The 22,519-nt window shown below is 45.2% G+C and overlaps 1 protein-coding gene across 1 annotated transcript in view; it reads right to left on the bottom strand.

Annotated features, from left to right (window-relative positions):
• Nucleotides 1-22,519, bottom strand: part of ETV6 (ETS variant transcription factor 6) — a 223,609-nt gene that overhangs the window by 114,588 nt on the left and 86,502 nt on the right. Inside the window, exon 2 of the mRNA XM_079775590.1 lies at nt 19,562-19,691. Within this exon, the coding sequence (XP_079631716.1) occupies nt 19,562-19,691 (130 nt within the window). The remainder of the gene's footprint in view (nt 1-19,561; nt 19,692-22,519) is intronic.

Raw genomic sequence — 22,519 nt, 5'->3', positions numbered from 1 at the left:
AAGTATCTGCAGGTTAACTCTGAAATGCCATTAAAATAGAAATCCTCGGGAGACAATGAGGGAGGTAAGGAATGCAGGTCTCAAGATTCTAAAGCAATAAAGTGCACACAGAGGGGTTGTCCCTAGGTTAGAGTTATGGACTTGGTTGTTACATTACTTGACAGAGAACCAAAAGTAAAATCGGAATGGGGACGCCATTGGACTGACTACCTAACACTTATCGATCGCCTGCAATGCGCTATTTACACAGCATCGAGCTCATTACTGTGAGTTATGCAATGTGAAAGCATCACTCGCTGTTAGTCCCCATAAAGTCCACTACATTTCCAAAATTGGGCTTCCTATATGTGGCAGGTCGATAGCATTCTGTCACAATCTGTCTCTAATGGGGGAAACAAATAGATGTGATATTGGTCATCAGTTAAAACACGTCAGAATAACTCTGAGTTTTATGCTAGTTCACTGGGGGGGGGGGGGGGGGCGGGGGGGAGGGTAACATAGCCATTCCTCATTCCTTATTCACAGAAGTCAAAAGGCTTTCTTTCTCTAAAGTCAACAAAGCTACTTTTGTGAATGAGAACTTTATACCTGTCTAGAAGAAGGTCTATTTTAATTTCCCCTAAATCCTAGGATTATTAGAAGGTGGGCGGTGGGGGGGGGGGGGGGCACTATGGTCTAGCCTCAGGTTGACAGTGTTTAGATATGACCCTCCCTGTTAGGAATTCCCAGGAGCCAAGGAAAGGAGGCTGGAACTGCATGTTTATATTCAGAAGCCTCAGACTTCAAGATGGGCCTCGACCACACAGACATCAAGGTCTCTGGTGGCTTTTAAGATGAGCAGAGGCAACTCTGGCATCCAACAGCGTGAGGTGAACCAAGGGGGCGGAGCTTCCTTTCTCTGCACACCCTGAGTTAAACCTGGGCTGCTGCCTCAGTCCCATGGGGTCTTGGCAGCGGCACAGTGAAAGTGTCAGGACCTGGGAAGATACCGTCAACTCCCAACATCCAAGGCCTGGCAATCTACTTCAAGGCCCAATGAGTTGTTGTTGCTTTATTCACCCGTGTTTGAAGAGCAGGGGATACTGAAAAGGAGATATAATGCAAACTTAATAAGTAGCAACTTTCTTTTGTTTAAGATTGAACAGAAAGAATATTGAATTTCATCCACCTATCAGTCATCTTGCTCCCTTTGGCACCTCTTCAGCTCCTGGAACATCTCTGTTAATAGCTTCCTTCTAACATGTTCTTCCCTGGCAATGCTGCCCAGAGTGTCAGGTAAGAAAAATACCCAAGGAAACACAGGATTAAGAAGCAGGTGAGTGCACACCAGCTCTTATTCCTAACCCTCCCCCACATCTCTTCTCCCTTCTAACCAAAATAAATAATAATGACGTCAGTCCACCTCTTCCACATCCCTCACTTCCTCACAGAGGAGCAAAGGAGCAGATTAAAGTGTAGCTTTGGCCACAGCATTTCAATGGGTACTTTCCTTTTTTGTACTGTAAGCCTAGATAGGGAATCTGAAATAATGAAGAAAAAGAATTTTTGAAAAAGACCCCACTGGGTGCTCTAGAGGCCAATGAAAGATTAAAATGAAAAATTACATTTTTCTACAGGAGAAATGGCACCATTTCTCCCCTTACTATGAACTCAAAATGACACCTACACAGTGTTTTGCTACATATGCCGAAGAATAACTTAGTACTGTGAGTCTTTTATAATTACGTACCATCAAAATTGTATTTTTTCCCTCAGATTTCCTCTTGGATGCTATCTGTGTTTTAAATATAAGTGAATTAAAAAAAAAATCTTGGCCTTTATTGAAAAGTAGTTTTGAAAGTCTATATTCTTTGGAGAAGAAAATAAGGTTAATGTTGGGAATGAGAAGGAGAAATTACTTCCAGAGCTATTTACACCGCAGTCAAATAAGCTGGAGATAAAAACTTTGGACTTAATAGGGCATACACGGAAAGATTACTTGTACAGAGAAAAGTTAATACAAGCAAACACAGAATCAAGAAAAAAATGTACTTTCTATGGAGATATAAAACATGTCCTTGTAAGTTTTAGATATTTAGATGCTCAGTAAATAATGGTTTTGTGAATATGATATTAACTTAGTTTTTGCTTTCTTAGACTGAGTTTCTACCTGACTCATCTTTGCATTCCTAGCTTTGAGCATAATGGTTGAATAGAACAAGATTTGAATTGTCTTCAGAACAAACCCAGGCAGCCACAAATGATATTTCCAAGGAATTTCACATGGGAAAGAATGCGATCTGGGGGCGGTCACTTTCCTTACCTATCTGAAACATGGCCAGCAGATTTCTGTTCTCATCTGTAAGATGTGGCAGAGCTGGCCAGTGGGGTTCTAGGCCAACTTGGCCCTAGAATGAACCAGAATGGGCTTTTCTAGAGAAAAGGGGCTGGGCAATGTTTGCTCAGTTTATTGCCCAGGTACAGTATTTCCCACAATGGAAGGCTGCAGGCTTTGTTGCCATTACAAGAGTATCCCAACTAGGAGGTTGGTTTTGTTTCTTTTCAGGGACCTGGTCTGGATTTGCTTCCCTTCTAAGCATTGAGGCTCATTTAATTACAATAAACAACAGAGATGGGATGCACTGAAGAGATAAAGAACACAGATTCCAGAGGAGATAGACCTGGGTATCAATTCTGGTTCTACCACCAACCAGGTCTGTGGTCTTAAGCAAGTTACTGAACATTTCAGAGCCCTGGTTTCTGTACCTGTACAGCAAAGATACCATCACTTACTCCCAGACTTGTCACACACAGTACACACCCAACAAATGTCAGCTGTTTTTACTCAGTGCTTGGGATGTCAGCATTTTACAATTGTGATTTTATACATCGTCTCCAGTTTGTCCAGTACCTCAGTTTTCTCAAATCAAAAATGGGTGCTGAGAAGACTATTTTGAGGCAAAATGAGTAACAGTCCTTTACTCACACCAACTGAATAATAGGGGAAGAATAATGCGGCAGTCCTAAAATTCCATATCAGCAAATAAAAACTTTGGGGATAAAAACTTTGGACTTAATAGGGCATACACGAAAAGCTTACTTGTACAGAGAAAAGTTAATACAAGCAAACATAGGATCAAGAAAAAATGTACTTTCTATGGAGATATAAAACATGTCCTTGTAAGTTTTAGATATGTAGATGCTCAGTAAATAATGGTTTTGTGAATATGATATTAACTCAGTTTTTGCTTTCTTAGACTGAGTTTCTACCTGACTCATCTTTGCGTTCCTAGCTAAACTGGCAGGACCGGTCAACACTGTGGCCTCTATCCTGGGTGGCTACTTAAACAAGGACCTCCAAATGGGAATGGCTTACATGAACAACCGTTTGGAAACTGAGGGTCCCCTAGAGCAGCCAGGAGAAGGTAAACCAAAGCCCCAAGACAAGCTGTCTTGAGGAAACTGCCATGTTCAACCCATGATCCTAGTGTTTTTTCAAGTCAGCATTCACTCAGAAATACCCTGAACCAAATTGCGATAACTGACACAGCTGGCAAGCACCAATTTTTCCTGTTTACATCAGGAAATACCTAGCTTTTTTACTTAAGTTTCTTCATCAGGCCATTTTACAGTAAATACTTCTTCCTATTCTTCAGAATAAATCCTATAAAGAACTGTAAAAGGCAGGGACCTCTTAATTGATTATACAATATCAGAGTTAGATAGACCTTATTAAAGTCACAGTGTTTGATGTCCCCAATTTTACAGATGGGCAGATGAGACTCATAAAGGTTAAACAGTTCACCCCCAGCCACAGAGCTACTAAGTGACAGCTGGGATTGAACCCTGGCCTCCTGACTCCAAGTCCAAGATTCTTTCTGTCTACCATGTGGCCGCTCCAAACGTCACACTTTAATTCCCTCCACAGAGCCCAAATATATTGCACACGTAGAAAACCTCTAGTAACTATCTGCTAAATTAATCTACAAATTCTATAATTCTGATGTTTGATCTCATTGTTATTTCAATCCCCAAAGACACCAATATTGGCTAATGAGCAGGGGCTATTTGGTGAAGGTTTCAGGAGTTTACAAAGTGTTTTAGAAATCATAAACTAATATCCTCTTAACAATGTAAAAAAGGTATTGCTATGCCCATTTTAGAGAGAAAAAGGCCGAGACATTGAAAGACGTGTCCAAGGTTACACTGCTCACTGCATATTGCCAGAGCGGGCACATGAACTTAAACATCCATTCTAAAACCTGTGCCCTTTGTACTGCATTAGCCTCGCCTAATTAATAACTGACCCCAAATGCTACTGCCGTCATTCCTTCTCCTAGTCTATTCCATGAAAAAATAAATTTAGTTCGCAAGGCATCTTCATGTCAATTGTTTCAAAGGCCGGCTCCTGAGCCTTGGAAAACACGTTCAGGTGTAAGTGCATCCTCTGCCCAGCACGGACCCTGATTTCCTTCAGCAACGCAGAGACTTCAGACTCAGCTCTCAGCACGGAACAGCACTTACATTTACTGCCTACCAGATTTTAAAGGCCAGCCTGAGGAAATGGCTGCATTTCTTTACCCCGTTGCCGAAGACATCTTCAATCATTGCTTTGTGTGGAAGGAGGAAGGAAAGAGGTCATTTCTGAGTCTTGGCAGCATGGGGCTGTAACAAAACCTGTCAGGCCTCTGTGCAGGTCAGGGATGGGTGAAACCACAAAGAAAGGCAGCAGGAGCAGCGCTCCGAGCCTCCTTGCTGGCAGCTCCGGGGGCTGTTAGAGATAGAGATGGTGGCAGCTAATGGTGGGGGTGGGAGGAAGGTGCGGGGGGCGGGGGGAGGATATAGCCCAGCATACAGAAACCTGTCAGGATGGGATTTATTTTTGTTCTGTGAGGGAGTATAATAGGGCTTTGCCTGCACTCTCAATAGCTGTTTTGAAGTGAACCCGGCTGGTATGTCTTTAATTTGTCATTTCATTATGAAACTGTTTCCCTTCCAAGAAGCCTTCAAGTCAGGAAGCTCTGTCTGCCCACACAGGAAATTCCTTTGCTTCAACTTCCCCAAAAAGGAAATTTCCCTCAGAAGTGAGCCCAGCATATGCCTTTGAGCAGAGCTGTTTCAAAAAACTTTGGCAGCTGAGTCCTGAAAACACCCCTGGTTTTCTGGGGCTGCTGGGATGTCGGGATAAACAGTTGGGCTCTCAACCAGCGGGTGGGGACCCACCGAGCCTGACCCTGGCCCACCTCTTCCTCCCTCTTCATTCTCCTGTGCCCTCGCCCTCCGCACATCCTGTGTTACACCAAGAGCTTTGACTCTCCAAAAAGGAATTCGTATCTGCAACTTTCATCAAGAAATAGGCATACCTGGGCACTGGCTGGGTAGCTCAGTTGGTTAGAGCATCATCCGACACAAGGCTGTGGGTTAGATCTCTGGTCAGGGAGTTTACAAGAAGCAACCAGGGCTGGCATGACTCAGTGGTTGAGTCTTGACCCATGAGTCAGGAGGTCACAGTTCAATTTTCGATCAGGGCACATGTCTGGGTTGCGGCCTCGATGCCCAGTGGGGGGTGGGGGGGTGCAGGAGGCAGCCAATCAATGATTCTCTCTCATCATTGACAGTTCTGTCTCTCTCTCCCTCTTCCTTCCTCTATAAATCAATAAAAATATATATACTTTAAAAATCATGATCATTATTACTATTAAAAAAAAAGAAGCAACCAATGAATATATAAATAAGTGGAACAACAAATTGATGTTTCTCTCGCTCTAAAATCAATTTTAAAAAATAGGCATATATGCCAAAACCGGTTTGGCTCAGTGGATAGAGCGTTGGCCTGCGAACTGAAAAAATAGGCATATCTGTAGACTTCCCTATAACACATGCATGCGCATGGACGGACACACACACACACACACACACACACACACACAAACATACCCCATAGCCATCACATGGCACTTCAGCACAAGCCACCAATTCTTGTCCTCCCTCAACCTCCTCCACACATTTGAGATTTCTGGTAGAAAGACTACACTACCTCAAATGAAGAGGGTGCACAAAGATAAAAAAGTCAAGTATAGGTTCCTAAAGCACATATATTACCAAATTACCTTGTATCAAGAGTGGTAGATTTTTTTTCAAAACAAACTTCCCCAGTGAGGATTTTAAGTAAAATATGGAAGGGGGAGAAAATATCTCCAACCACAGCCTTATAAAAATTAATCTCTCAGACATATTGTGAATGATTAAGTGGTGAGAGCCCCAAGCAGCTGTGTTGAAATGAATAATAATATGGAGTATTTTATGAAGCTCCTTAGCAGACAAGCATTAGCAGGAAACTGCTAGACTCAGTTGAGTTTTTCATTTTCCATTTCAAATCACTTCATTTAAAAAAAGAGTTGTGAGAAAGAAACAACATAGAGACCTAAAGCACAAAAAGAGGGAATGGCATTGAACTTCAAACCATCGAGCAAGAGAGGGAGAAAGAGAGACACAGACATATGAGGAACTAAGACGGCCCTGGGATTCCCCCCCTGCAATTAGATTGCACTAGCATGGCAGAATGATAGGATCTGATCTTATTACACTATTCATGTGCCCGGACTCTGTAAGGGGTATTATTGGCCAGGAAACACCGCGACAGTTAAGGGACTAGCGAGAATCATATAGCTCACTGAAATCTGAATACATTAACTCTGAGGTTTGGGGTTGTGGTAGATCTTTTCTGTGCAGTAGATTTATAATTTTATTTTAATGAGTTATTCTATTTTTCTAAAATTTATGAGGCTCCAACCATAGCTGGATCTCAGAGGGGGGCCCAACATTGTTTTTCATGTTCTCAAAGAGAATGGTCTAGGGAACAGTTGGGCTTCTATTGGGAGGGAAGGTGGAGAGTCTGATGGACCTGGCCCACCACCTACCAGTTCTGTGGCTTTGGCCCAGCTCCTTATCCTCTTTCAACCTGACTTTTCATCAGTAAAGTGAGGATAATAAAATATGGTTCACAGGAGTGTCGTGAGGATTAAATGACATAATACATGTGAAAAGTGCCTACTATAAGCACTCAATAAAGGAAGTTATTACTCCAGATGGAGAGCCATGAGAGAGCTTTCTCCCCAGTTCCACACACCCACTCCTCATCTAAACCACTCACCTATGGCTAGCTCCTCTAAGTTCCACACAAGTCAAGCTTCTCCTGCCCACTTCAACCTGAGGCTTGGATTAATGGGTCCCTTATACACCTGCATAGACTTGGCATTGCAACCACACATTTAGTCACCCCAGATGATGGTTAAAAGGCTTAATTTAAGAATTCAGATTTATATCTCCCTGCCAGCCCCTCTCCGCCCCCCACCCCCTACAATTCACTATTCCTCTCAAGGAAATACAAATGGCTTGCACATTCTCAAGTTGGCAGTGTGCTCAAAGGAGGTCCAACTTTATCAGGCCGACAGGGATGCTAGCGACGTCCTGAGGCCAAGGGCCAGGCATGGTAAGTGTGAGATTACTCATCCTGGTCTCAGAGGTCCCCGTTCACAATGTTTTGTCTAAATCCAGGGGCCTGGAATTTCCATCTAATCTTTTATGTCTGTCTCCTCTGTGGAGAAGGCCAGCCGCAAGCAAAATTATAAAGCTTATTTCCAACTCTACCCTCTCCTCTGACTTTCTCTGCTGGCCATGGTTCTTCCATTTCAACAGATTCAAGAGATTTGCTAAAATAACTTTCATTAAGATATCAGGAATATAAGGTATTAATAACCTTTATCTAAGGTATTAGATGCTATCATAATGCTTTACTCTTAAAAGTAGACCGAGGTAGAACTCATGCCTGGTCCAAAAGGAATGTATCTTTTTTTTTTCTTCTTCTTAATCCTCACAAGAGGATATTTTTTCCATTGTTTTTTTAGAGAAAGTGGAAGAGAGAGGGAAAGACAGAGAGAAACATCGATGTGAAAGAAACATATCGATTGGTTGCCTCCTACATGAGCCCTGACCAGGGCCCGGGCCAGGGAGGAGCCTGCAACCGAGGTACGTGCCCTGGACCAGAATCGAACCCAGAACCCTCCGGTCCACAGGCCAACACTCTGTCTACTGAGCTAAACTGACTAAGGCAGGAATGTATCTTAACAGTGAAATATCAGGCACCACAGCAGTTCACATAGGAGATAGTGAAGTTAGGGCAGTCTTAAATCACTGCAACTGAGTGACCACACACCTTGCCAAAGCATTAACGCTGGCCCTGCTCACGGACACCCCCAGCCCTCTGTCCTGGGCCCAGAGTAGTGCCTTCAGGACAATAGAAGTTTAGAAGCCAAACCCTTTCTGAATCTCAACGCTCCTTCAGTAAACTAAGAAGTACCAGCAATGAGATTGCTACACAGCTGGATGTGCAAGGCCCAGGCTACAATACTCAGTTGTATTTCTTCACGCTCTTTCCCTGGATCACTCTGGGTGGTAGGAATCATCACAGAAGCTCCGTGAAGCAGATTCTGGCATCACAGCTCTGAGACAATCCAACACTCACTTCTCTCTTTCTCTCATTGGGATTCATCCGAAGCAAATTGCCGAAGAATCAAAAGGAAAACAATTTCCTTGGGCAAGGGCCAAACAAATATTGCATCTGTTTAGATGTCTGTACGTCTCTGAAGTTCCTCTCCAAATGATCAGAGAATGAAAGTTTCTAACCCCTGACTCTCAAGTGAGAAATAGCTCTCTTAGGGAATTTCTACGTTTGTGTTCCTAAAAGACCTTTAAATAAACCCAAAATATCTGGGTAAATAACTGAAACATGGTCAAATGTTAAGGTCAGCGAGAGCCCCACACAGAATGCTTGACGGAGTTGCCGATAAGGGAACAAGAACTGCGTGCAGGGCGGGGGTTTTGTGAGGTGGCTTCTGTACCACTTCGCATGAGAAGTGAAAAGAGTAAGTGTGGGAGGGAGTTCAGTTCTGTGAGAACAACTGTGTGGAAGGAATCAGAATGGAAAGGAAAGAAAAGAATTCTCTCCCCCACTTTATTCACATCTAGTGGGAAAACAGGCCCAAGACCGTCAAACCTTCCAACCCATCAGAATGACAGGTTTGTGAACTTGCAGTTCTTACTGCAGGGCTACTTCCTGAAGTAAGGCATCTAAGAAGGAAGGAGAAGGTAAACCAAGCAAAATTGTTTGTTTGTTTGTTTGTTTCTTCAAGAGGGCTGACACCAATCATATGTTCATCTTTGTTTCTCTACACAGAGTTTCTGATGTTGGTGACCCAAGAACTACTTTAGAAGGCAAAAATAAAAGCCCTCCTCAGCTCTGTTCATGAACCGCTGCTGCTTCGGACAATTCTTTTCTCCCTAACCCTACACCCCCTTTTCACAGCCTGTGGCCAGGAGTGGGTGACTCGAGTAACGAGTTCGGGGCCTCTGTTTAGAAATAGTTCCTTGGGTGTGAGTTTCCATGCCCAGGGGATGGCATGAGAGTCACGGATTCTCTGCTGGCTGGGCGGGTGGAAATATGCTTGAAAGCTCAGCATCATCAAAGCCTTCACTTTAGAAGCTGAAAGCCTTCAATCCTTGCCAACCGGGTGCTCCTCCCCCACCTCCCATAATTAATGAATGCAGTATTAATTGTGCATGTGCTATGGTGCCAGCTGAAGGAGGATGGCGTGGCCTCTCTATGCAGATCAGCTGGCTCGGTAAAGCCTGAAACCCCGTGGAAACCGTCTAGAGAGGGAGCAAAATGCAGGCTGTCATTTGTACAGGTTACAGGAAAGGCCAATGTGCCTCAAGTTGCAGAGGGGATTCCCACAAATCCTAGAGTTGGGGTCAAGAAGGTAGTTGCCAGAAGCCACACCTGTGCATAATGCACTGGGCAAAGGGCCAACTCGCAGACGAGTCTCAGGCTGAAAGGGGGACTATGAGCACAGGGGAGCAGGCCTAGGGTTTGGCGGTGAGTCCTGGGAACCAGTGTGAGATGCGACTGGCCAGGACTGCCTTCAGAAGACAGGCAACGCCCTGGGGCTGGCTCTGTGTCTGATCTCAATCATGGACAGCACAGGGAAGCACCCAACAGCAGCAGGCACTGCACTTCCCTGTTTCCTGGCAGGGGGGCATCGTCACAGATGACAATTTCCTGTGTCACTGAAATACCACCGTCTGCACTAAAAGCTGATGTTGAGCGCTTGAAATCAAGTGAATGATCATGATTCTTAGCATTGAGAGATAATGCTCCCCTGCTAATATCCCTTGGATTTCTTTCCGGAATTAGAGAGCAATAAGGTGGTTGAGCTTCGAAGAACCTGAAGAATCATGTGCTTGGGCTGCCTGGCTTTACAAACATGAGCATACTACAGCCCGGGGAGAAAGAATGAACTATTCGGGGTGGCCCCACTATTCGGGGTAACCATGCCGGGCCAACACTCAGAGGGTGGACCCCCAGACAAGTGCACTCCCTGCTCTGTTCTCCTGGAGTAGACTTTCCCAGCCTATATACCAGGTGGGTAAACTAAGGCACAAGAGTATCAGACAATCTTTCGAAGCAGGTCAGATTAACAAAGAGTATTGGAAAGTGAAATGCTTTAATTTGTGAACCAAGTAATATAGTCTCTATTCGAGCACATCACCTTTCAGTATTACTGTATAATAATGATCTGGGAGGTAGATCATCTCTTATAAAAAGATGGAAAATCATGGACCTCAGGAACCTCTTTTTACTTCATTTAATTTTCTTCCTAACACTTCACAATGTATACAAATACCTGAAAATATGTTGCAGATAACAGTCTGCATAGAGAACTGGATTTTAAAATTTATCTCCCTCTAAGTTCAAAATCTAACTTAGTTTATGTCTCTCATTTTATCCCTTTGGTCTTTCAGTCAGCATGTGTCCTTAGTTTATATAAATTTTGCTTAAATTAAAAAATAAAAGCCAATAAATACAATAAATAAATAAGGAAAAAAGAAATGAAGAAAAAAGAAAATCTACCTGTTGGCTTGGCTTTTCTCCTGCTAACCAACAGCTGGAAAGAACTAATTTCCATTGGTTTCTAAGACTTTCAAGAAGCAACAAGGTGAAGTGCAAAAAGCCCTGGGTTCTGCATAGAGATCTGGATTCCAACTGTGGCTCCTCCACTTGCCCTCCATGCGTCTCTGGCAAGGGATTTGCCATTGATCCTTGGATATAAAACAGAATGGAAAGGAAAGGAAAGAATTCTCTCCCCCACTTTATTCACATCTGGTAGGAAAACAGGCCTAAGACTGTCAAACCTTCCAACCCATCAGAATGACAGGTTTGCGAACTTGCAGTTCTTAGGGCTACTTCCTGAAGTAAGGCATCTGAGGGGGAAGGAGAAGGTAAACCAAGCAAAACTTGTTTGTTTGTTTTTTCTTCAAGAAATTTTGCAGTGTTAGAGGCTCTTCAGAATAATATGCATAAAGTTCCTGGCACTGCAAAGCGCTCAATGAATAGTAATGACAATGCACACTTATCCCACACATTACTGTACCAGAGATTCTCTAGAATCTAGAGTGGCCTCTGACAAACAGTTGGCCTGGGAATGGCTCCTTGGGAGGACCACAGCTCCTATGAACTGGCAGGTGGGCTATGATGACAAAAAAAGAAACTCATTTGCAAAGATAAGCCACTCCTGGAAAACAAATGGGTAATTAATTCCTGGCATTGGTACCTCTAAAGTAGAGCTACGGTAAACTGCCTGATACCCCCTTAAGATGCTATCATTCCATACCCTTCAACACTCATCTAGGTACTTTTTTTTTTTTAAATGGTTGTGACATCTCTCCTCACAAACCATTACCCTCCTCGGGGAACCATTTTAGTTACTGCCCCATCCCCAGAGTAGAGAATTCGGCCCCAGCTGGATGGGAGAACTAACGTGTTCCCTGCACAGCCCTCACGGTTAGGCTCTCCCTTCCAGACGTCCAATCTGTTCCCACCACACATCCACAGCTCTTTATCCAGTATCCATATCCGCAATCTGCATTTCTATTGCTGAAATCTTAGAGCCCCATTTGAGGCTATTTCTAGCCATGATCTAGAGGAAACAGAAATAGAGTCTAATTTCAAAAGAATGGGGTTTTAGTCCACCTACTCACGATGGAAGCTGTAAGTATCAGGGGAGGGTGACTAATTATTTTTGGGAATTTACAGTCAGCATGTGGCCAGGGACAGGGACAGTTTAAATCCCTCAAATCCTGCTCTATCTTGCTTCAGAAGAGACCAGAGAAGAGAACCCCCAAAACACACACGCATGGTCCAGGCAACAGTGAAATCAGTAACATTGGTAACAATCACCTCTGGAAAAAGCGTAAGGACCAAACGGTCGAAGTCATTCCTGTTAGAAACTCCAAGAGTCTGAGCTACTGATGAGGTTTAATTCGGGCATGAAGCAAAATGGGAGAAAATATCTATTATCTGTGGATGGAAACTTGATCATATTTGTATAGACTCAGCCCACCAATTCTCTGAGACAATAAAGAGGAGGCAGGGAGTAACTTCGGAAAACAGAGTTCAAGCCAACATCGTATTGAATCTTCATGACGTCGGCCAGCAGGGTTTTGTAGATACAGATAAGGCCGACCACGGAGCTAATGGGCAGGCATCTCTCATTCTGCAGAACCCTAATATGCCGAGAGAAAGACCACAGAGGTACTGATGGTTGGGAAAATCCAAGGGGAGAGGGTTGAGAGGAGACAGGAGAAATGAAAATGTCCTTTCTTATTTTCCTGTTGTTCAAGTCTCTACGCATAGGATGAACGGGTCCTCATAGGCTTTTATTTTTAAATGGCTCTCTTGCTGGGTCTGTCATGAACTTCCAATATTGGGTCCAGAATAGAGCTGGGCATCCCTGGGCTCACATCAATAAGCCACCGCACCCGGTAGGGACAATCAATTGCCAACAGCTTCCAAGCATCTACTTCAGCATTGCAAGGACACTGAGAGCCCCCCCTCCAGTCAAAGCCCTTTGTCAGAACTTATGCAGGAGGAGCTGCCTTAAATGTGCACAGAACACAGCATGAAACGTGAAGTGAAAGAAAAGGTCAATAGACCTCTGGTTATATATTTCTTAAAAAAAAAAAAAAAGACATCTAAAAATAGCTGCATTTATTGAAGCTGCTTCCTTATCAGGAAGCATGGAGCTAGGAATTAACGTCGGCCTGCATCGGAAATTCTTTCAGACAGCAAACCCAAAAAGGAAATTTCCCTTCCAAAGCATCCTGGCTGGTCTGCTGCGGGCTGTTTTTTCTCTCCACGCTGTTGGAAGCAGCTGACCGGGGCCCTGGTGCAGCCGTGTGGGCTGTTGGGAGGACTAGACAGCCTTTAAGGATTTGACTGTAAAAAGGGAAGGCCCCCAAAGGAAGGCTTGAGGGGAACAAAATAGAAAATGCTGGTGGCAGGCCATCTTTGTGAGAAGTCATTACTGCTTCGTCGAGATCCTGAGAATGAAATATTCTTCCCCGTGTCCTTGCCTCAACTCTGCTGGTGACATCACTGCACGTCACAGGCAGCTGTGAGTGGAGAGGCCGTTTTTGGAACGCTGATAATGACCAAGGACAGGCAGGGGAGGGTCTTAGAAGAGGGTGGGAGGGGCTGAGGAAGGAGGCTTACAGATCAGGCAAGGCCCATGGGGAAAACAGTTCCAGAGAGGGGTACAGGCGTGGGGTGGGTAGAAAAGGCCCTGGGATGGAGGGTCCCAGAGCAGAACTGGGCTCCTAGAAACCATATGGAGTGGTTAGAAAATGAAGCCGATTTTCACGGTGAATTAGGGAAATCAGCCTCAATGCTGTGTGCACAGAACCCTAGGCCCTTTAATGAAACAAACAAGGACATACATGCTTCTCTTGGCCCTTGAAAACGGGAGAAGCCACCCCCTAAAGAGGCTATTTACCAGCTTGGGAAACTGAAATTGAGCTCTGGTGAGTTACCGGCCACTGTGTGCCAGGCACTGTGCTAGGTGTCATAGCTCTGACACTTAGCGAGGTTCAATAATCGTTAATACAGAGAGGTGGCCCTGGAATCAAGCCCGCTCAGGTCTGTCCAAACCTAAGTCCTTCCTATCACCAAGCATTTCACTTGGCAAGAAGGAAAGGAAAATGGGTCCTCCTCCCCGGATGCCATCCCTGGTGAAATGCCAGAGAAATGGCGCTACCTGGTTGAGCCCCACTCCCTGGGGCCTTCACGACCAGCTCTGTCCCTTTGGCTGAACTTCAGCCTGAGCTCACAAGAGAGTAAAGAGGGAGGAGCAGTAGAAGTGGGTGAGCAAAGTTAGAATGAATTATCCCTAGTACCAGGCTCGTGTTCCTGATGAAAGGCAGCCTGCTGGAAGGTCAGCACCAATCAATGGTCAAGTGATCGCCAGAGCCCTAGCTACTCCCGTCCCTGCACCCAGGGCTGCCCAGACTCCCATGGTCAGCAGTACTTGCAGGCCCATGAGACTCTGCCATTGTGTTTTCTCCTAAGAAAGTCAAATGGTGACTTTGGAAATAGAAATTGCATTAGATCCCTCACGTGCTGTGGGAATTAGGACCTATCTGAGCCACAGTCATCTCATCAATGAAACAGAATTAATAACATCTACTTCAGGGACTGTTGCTTGATTAAATGAGATAGTACGTATATGTGAATGCATTCTGTTACGTATAAACAATATAAAATATCCACTATGATTACACTGGATTTCCATTTTGGCCTCTTCATCGGGAACAAAAATAACGTGAAAGCATATAAAAGCGTTGGTTGCTCCAGCTGATTAGAAATGAGAGACACTGCATCTCTTTTTACTGCCCTGGTTCTAATATAGCTTCATCTGTCACGCGACTGTCTTCAACTCAGTTACTCTGCTGAGAACGCGAAATCGCCATGTGGGTGAGCAGTGGAGAGGCACTGTTTCCAGGGGAAGGCATTAAATTAAATTATTAAACACACACACGTAGGAGTGGTAATGTAAGAATTTTAAAAGATTCACACGGAAAGGCAGCAGAGCCAAGGGGCTATTTCTGGTGTTCTGACTAGAAAACTCCCAGTGGCCATTATGGCTATTTATGAACCCACAACATCGTAAACCGTAACCCTATTAAATATGATGAATGACTCCTAGGTTACGATTTTTAAATACCAATTCGCAGGGATTTCAGAAGGCCAGACTGGCATCCCAGGATGCAAAGTCTTTGGGCAAATGGCGATTATGTGATTAGATGCAATTATAGCAACTAAATGCGAAATGATGATGGACAAGGAATTTAGAATAAAGAAAATGCATTTATTTATTTAGATTCTGCCCCATCAAGCTGAAACAGGGGCAGCCCGGAACCACTGTTTGAGGCCAAGTGTGTCACGGGGCTGGCACCGCCTCATGAGGCACCTTGTGCTGCGCCCTCAGTGCTCACGGCTCCATGAATTTAGGAAAAAGTGCTCTCTGGGCAGACAAATGAGAAAAAAGTCTCTCCCTCACATCATGAGGGCCCTTGTAAGAATTAGAAAAAGGCATCTCTTGCTCCAAGCCACAGCTCTTCACTGCCTCGAAAATCAAGAGTGATCTTGTCAAGGAACTCAGAGGGTCTCTGGTCCTTTTAAGTGTTTTCAAGGTGTGACAGAAGGCTTATGTCCCCTTTCAAGAATGGGACTTTTTGTTTTACTCTACTTGCTATCATTGTTGCACTTGAAGTCATCTATCCTCAAGCTTAAAAAGAACTCAGCACCCTTTATGGAAGAAAAAGAAAACAAAGGAGCTTTTCCTATCTTCTCAGTAAACATATACGTGTGTTTGCTCTCCTGATGGAACAGGGAAGGTTCAGGAACCTGCTGTGGGGCTGCTGAAGGGCACCCACCTGCACGTCTGGGGAGTGAGGAAGCCAGACCAGAATGGCACAGGGCTGGCCCTTCTCCCCTTGGCTCCCCAGCCCTTTCCTCGGCCCAGATGCCCCCGGCTGCCCCTTTCAAGGCCTCTGCAGTCACCACTTAACACTGGGCTCCATTCGTCACAGGCAAATAAAAAGGAAAGGCGTTCCTTTCTACTTCTCAAGAGCTTGCTAATCTGTCACGCTGTGTCTTCAGCTTGAGGACAGCCCTGTGTTTGCAGAACAAAACGGGGAGAAACCCTCAGTAAGAGAATCTTAAATACTATGATCCCTGCCCTGCTTCTAACCAGGAAAGGATATATATTTATTTAAGAATGAATGGAGAAAAAGAAAGAGGGCTTATCTGTAGATCAATGGGGATAAATGATGAAAAGAAGCCACTTTGAGGCACATCAGCCTGGTGAGTATCTCTTTAAAACAAGCAGTTAAAAATGCTTTCAACCTCGTAATACCATAAATGTCCTGCTGCTGTCTCGGCTTCCAGATTCTTCCCCGTACTTTCCATGAGCATTCCACTGGGAATTGTCTGGAATCCCAGATTAAAACAGCAATAACCCAACTCCCTGGTTAGCATATTTATTTTCTTTTAGGTTTGGAAACTCAGCTGGGATGCATCTCTGAGTATACGGCATGGCCTCAACCCTCCTAGGGGCGACAGGAGATGTTTCTCAAACAGCACGCTGGGCAGCGGAGTCCTGGAACAGGAGAGGGAGGGGGGCGTTGCAGCCTCGTGTGGAAAGCCCCAGCTGCAGACAAACAACAAAAGCCTGGGAACCTCCACTTTCCGAGGATTCATTCCAGATGTCAGAACTTACGGTGTCACAATGGGGCTCATGCAGACTGACAAGGAGGCCCCTGAAGTCGGGCTGCCTGAGAGTAGGCACTGAGGCAAAATCATCACCTGACCAAACCCATAACCTAACAACTACATCGATTCTAAGGTTGGCAGCAATATGATACAGTCCTGTATCTCATAATTATCTATGTGGGGGATCCATCCACCCACCCACCACCTACCCACCCATCTAATGGAGCAAACCATTCAATAACTGATTGACCATAGTCCTCAGTCAGAATACTGAATCACTCAGAACAGATTGTTAGATTCTACAGTCTGATTGCTAGACTGCACAATCTAACCATCTGATCCTAAGAACAGATTCCAGCCATAAACCAACGCTAGGGCCACATCAGTGAATAATGATTAAGTGCCAACCCTGAATTCATCCATCCATCCATCCATCCATCCATCCATCCATCCAAAGAATATTTATTAAACACACATGGTAACATAGCAGATAAGAATGTAAGCTTTGGAGTCAGACAGAATTGAGTTTGAATCCTGACTTTATCTCTTAGGAACTGTGTGACCTTGTCAAGTTGCTTCAGTTCTCTAAGCCCTAAATTCCTCATGTGTGACACGGATATAAAAAGAATATTGACCTTACAAGTATTACTGTGAGAATTAAACAAGATAATTTACATAAAGGACTTCACCCAGCGCCTGGTACTGTGAGCTATTGTGATCCTGTGATCGTGTGATTACCACAGTAGGGCCTGGCCAAACAGTAGAAAGCTGTGGCTCAGTGAGAAGACTGTCTACTTCTGAAAAAAGTAAAGTGTTGGTAGAAAAAAACAGTTCACATAGGGAGAATGATTCCTTGGGTGAGAACCATAATATCTGGAAGAGGGCTAAGATTCTCTTGTCTGGTCACAATGTGTGTGGTATGATAGGAAAACTGGGTGTTACAATGACTGACGCACAGTCAAACAGCTGGTCTAACAGCAGAACTAGTTGGGAAGTAAGGTCTCCTGACTGCCAGTTTGGTGTACGTTTGTTTTGTTTTACCATAACTTCCTATGGAGAGGCAGTTCTATGGTCAAAGAGCTGACATATGCAAGGGCATCCAGAAACGAACCAGGAATTAGGGCCTCCTTGGAGAAATGTGTCAAAGTACAGGAATAAAAAGCTACAAAAGAAATAGCAGCCCGTTTGGGACAAGTGTTCATAATTCTTTTCTCCTTGCACCTGGCAAGGAGCTTGGTCTGCTTTGCTCGTTTCTGTATCCCCAGCATCCAGAAGGTCCCTGGTACAGTGCAGGTAACCAATAACTACTAGTTGAATGAAGAAATGAATGAGATTTGGTAGGAGGAGTGTTTGGCCTGCGTGGTACGAGTATTTCCCATCCTGAAGTGACTATACTAGTCACAGGGCAGCTTGTGGAGGAAAAGATGCTATTACCTGGATGTGGTTTCTTCTGCAACCCTGTTTGCTGCCGTGGTGCCAAGGCACTCGGTTTACCAAGGACAACAGTGCCTGCAGCCATGACCCCGGCACCTGCACAGTCCCGATCTGGTCTGTGAAAGGGCACTGTGGAGAGGATAGCAGAGTGGAGCTATGCCTTTACCCCCTTGCCTAAGTGAAGCTGGAATGTGCTGACCCTAACATGGAGCAACCTTGTAAATAGTGGTGGACACAGCAAGCTGGAAGAGGGGGAGAATCCTCGTGGTCCCCAATCCTCATGGTCCACAAGCCCGGCACCCAACCTTACCGTGGGGGAGAAGGGGTTACCAGCAACGTTCCCCTAGCACCTCGCAGCACCACAATCACCTGATTCCCTGAATTATTACGGGAAGAGAAAAGAGAAGCCTGTGTCCTCCGTCCCCTATTGTTCTCCACCTTCAGCAGGCGACCTGCGGGCTCCTCAGAGGATGGAACAAGAGGAGAATAACCTGGGGAGCAGCGCCATGCCAGAAAGCGATGGCGGGCCCAATTGAGCCTCCATGTAAGTTATTAGGAGCTAACTCGGACAGGGCCAAGGTGACCCCCAGTGTCCTCCATAACCTGGACTTGTGCCCTCGGGAAAATGTTTAAGCCAGAGGACCTGGCATTTTCTTGGACACCGTGACTAGGGTGGGAATCAGGTGATCCATTCTCCCCAGCTGCCCCCAGCACAATGTATCTGGGCTGGGTGGCGGCACAGGAAAGACAAAAAAGGAAATGACAGGTGCCGGCTGCTTGGAGCCAGTCCCGGCAGCACGTGTGTTGGCCCCGACGCCCTGCCAAGTTGCAGCTGAAGATTCAGGCAGGGGAGGGGGCCGAGGCCAGGGGTGGAGGCGATTTGGGAGATGATTGGGGGAAATACCACAAACTGGCTGAAGCTACAGAGGTAATGCAGGCACAAGAGAGAGAAGAGAGGGGAGCAGGAGAAAGGAGGGGAGAGAAGCCATGTCCAGGCACATAAGATCCAGGAAAGAAGAGCAGCCAGCATGGGAAAGGCAGGAGCGGGGGGCCCTGTGAAGCCAGGGAGAGCACACAGCTTCAGAAGCAAAGCAGGGAGAGAATCTGACTCACAAGTTCAACAAAACTTAAAGCCGAACAAAATATTAAAGGGGAGTTAGTGTGAATGTAGAAAGACAGACTAACTGTCCCCAAGAATCCATCTCGCCTCTTAGGAGAGTTAGTGGACTCTGCCACGTATAGCGCCCACTCTCAGATGCTTGGGTAACACATCCTAGAGCCAAACAGAGAAGCACGGGACAGGAGTCTCAGGGTTTTCAAAGCCATTCTGGGGAGGGGGTGACGTTGTGTGAAATCACTCTCAGCTGGCCCCTCTCCAGCTTGAAGCCCTGCCCCTCAGCTCCACGCAGTCCATCATTCTGACCCCGCGTCCCTCTGGACGGCTGTCCCTCTGTCTGTCCCCGCCCCGGGCGCAACACTCACGCAGGTGCGCGGGCAGGCGGATCGAGTCTTCCTCCATCCTGAGCGCTCTGGGCACTGGAACATGAAGTGGCGTCGAGGAAGCGTAACTGGGCACCGGGCTCTCGGGAGGTGTGTATGAAATTCGCTCTTGCTGTTAAAAACAAAGGCAGAAGAGGGGAGGGGGAAAGACAATGAACGCTTGGAACTAGGTGTGAACTAAGGGAGAGGAGCAAAAGGGACAGGGGGCATCTGAGCACATGCCAAGCAATCCCGCCCGCCCCCTTGACAGACGCTGTTCTGTTGCATTTCAGAGCTCCAGCTTTTGGGATTTATAACAAAACTCTGGGAAGGTTTATAACATAGGGCTTTTCCTTTGGACTCGGATCAGTGGGTGCCCATTTTTTTCTCTCTGTACTAGTGGTTTTGCTCAAGTAAAGAGGGGAGACAACGCGGAGGAAATGATAAAGTGTGTCCTAGAGCAGGGGTGGGGAACCTTTATTCTGCCAAGGCCATTGGGATATTTATAACATCATTCTCGGGCCATACAAGATTATCAACTTAAAAATGAGCCTGCTATATTTGGTCAAACATTTCATTAACTCATCCCTAATGCCCTAGAAGAGCTAGACCAGTGGTTGGCAAACTGCAGCTCTCGAGCCGCATGTGGCTCGCGAGCCGCAGTTTGCCGACCACTGAGCTAGACCAAATGATTTCGAAGGCCTTACACGGCCCATGGGCCAGACATTTCCCACCCCTGACCTAGAGAATGGCTTTAAAGACTACTCTCAAAAATGACTTTCCAAGTCACATAATAATGCCACCAATACATTCAAACATGTTTCCTCTCCTCAGGCAATATACCTAGTCTAATCCAAGTATGATCCTGTACTCAGATCAAATGAGAGATCTGCACCAAGTGATGGACTATAAATCCCAGATTTAGTTCATCAATCTACAAGCAAGACGTTTCTATTATCTACCAATCTCATTATACAACAACCAGCCAAAATATATATCCAATGTTTAATTTTTTTTTCTTCAGAGCAAGGAATTATCTGTAACGTTAACAGGTACCTCCTTGTCCCTTCGTTCTCTATCTAGAATCAGTATTTCCTTTTCATCTGAACTGTTTCAGAGATTCAAAGAATCACCTGCATTTAAGAAAACGACTATCTAACTCAACAGACAAGGAAAGGGGAGGGAGGGGGCTTCGGCAGATCCACTGTTTAAATTCAAACAGGAAGTGTTTGTTAGATCAATTAAAACAACTGGATGGGATGGAAAAGATAATTATTTGTTTGAAGTTAAAACATGGCCAACAATGGCAAGAAACCAACCCTCGTAAACCAACCCTGCAGCTGAGGGCCAGAAGACCAGTGCAATTTGCATCTGAGATCTGCATGCCCACTCGTTTGACTCGCAGGCCATACACTCTGCACATAACTTCCGTTAGTTTCTGTGGTTTAACTGGGCAAAGCAAAGTGGGACACACCGGGTCTAAAAATAGGTTGGGGGCGGGGGAGGAAGATCAGTCAAATGCCATTGTGAAAACAGAAATCGGGAGCGAAAGAAAAATCACAGATTAAAGTAAAGCACGGGGGTTTATGTTTTGGAAAGACGGTTCTCCAACATCTTCTATTTCATCAAACATGCAAAGGGAAGCAGGGGAGTCCCCAGGGCCTATAACCAAAAGTCAAGTTTTTCTTCTGTTCATACCCTGGGAAGTTTGGTGGTTGTGGTAGGACTTTTCAATTTTAAATGACTCTATACATATTTTTGTAATCTCCAAAGGGAATCGCTACACCTCCCCGGAGGCATCCTCTACCAGCAAATAGGGCATTTGGAGTATTTCTGTTTCAACATACATCCTCAAGTTTCCTGGTGGATTTGCTAACTAAGGGCAGTCACATACATGCCAAATTTCATTTCTGTATCAATCAAGATGTTCTCCGAAAGGTCACCCAGAGGCGAAACCTTCAACTTCACTTTTCTTGAACTTGATCAAACATCACACATAATTTGAGCAACTCTAAGGATGAGTTATATTTTTCGTGTTTGGGGTTTTTAGGGTTTTTGGGGTGAAAGAGGAAAGACATGAACTCACATGGGAAACATACAGAAATCTGTTCAGGGGTTTTTCAAGGTAAAACAGGCTTTGAAAGCATTGTAAACATAGTCTATAACAAATGCTCCATACGCTTCAACCCTAGAGTAACTCCTCCCCCCCCCCACCCCCCCCAGTCCTAGTATATATCTGGAGATCTTATCTACCGTTAACTTCATTCCCAGAATAGCTTTGTTTTTTTTTAGGGTTTTTTGCAGAAGTGAAACTGTTGATGAAGAAAACTTTGTGCAGCCAAAGAATTTTTAAATGGGTTGGCATGAGTGGGAGAAAAAAGAAGACGGCATTTCAGAATACGATGACTTTCCCTTCAAAGCACAAAAAACTTCCGAGATCTAGTCCCTACGAGTGACAGGCCACCTCATCCCAGCTTCCTCATCCCTCACCACCTCTACCAAGGAAAACTGGGTGAAGCCCAGTCCTCCACGAGGATTTTACTTTATTTTGTGGACAGTCTAGCTCTGGCTACTTACAAAAGAGTTGAGCTAGGTGCCACCTTTAAAAGGTATATGCTCTGACTTGCTGAATCGTCAGTGTGCTGTGCCTTCATCGCACTGAGCTTTCTCTGTAACAGCCCCGGGTCTGAACTTCTGCAAGGCCCCCTGTCCCTACTGCTACACCAAACGCCACACTTCAGTGCTTGCCCTGGCATTTTACACCACCTTCCCCGACATGTCCACACAATTCTGGATGGAAACAACTGTGCTATTTTATTTATTTTTTAGTATGTTTTTTATTGATCTTAGAGAGAGGAAGGGAGAGGGAGATAGGAACATCAATGATGAGAGAGAATCATCGATCAGCTGCCTCCTGCACGCCCCTTCCTGAGGATCGAGCTCGCAACCCAGACATGTGCC

This window comes from Cnephaeus nilssonii, assembly GCF_951640355.1.
Source record: "Cnephaeus nilssonii genome assembly, chromosome: 6".
In the NCBI taxonomy this organism is placed as follows: Eukaryota; Metazoa; Chordata; class Mammalia; order Chiroptera; family Vespertilionidae; genus Cnephaeus; species Cnephaeus nilssonii.
The sequence above is the reverse complement of the archived record's forward strand: the minus strand, read 5'-3'. Positions and strand labels throughout refer to the sequence as shown.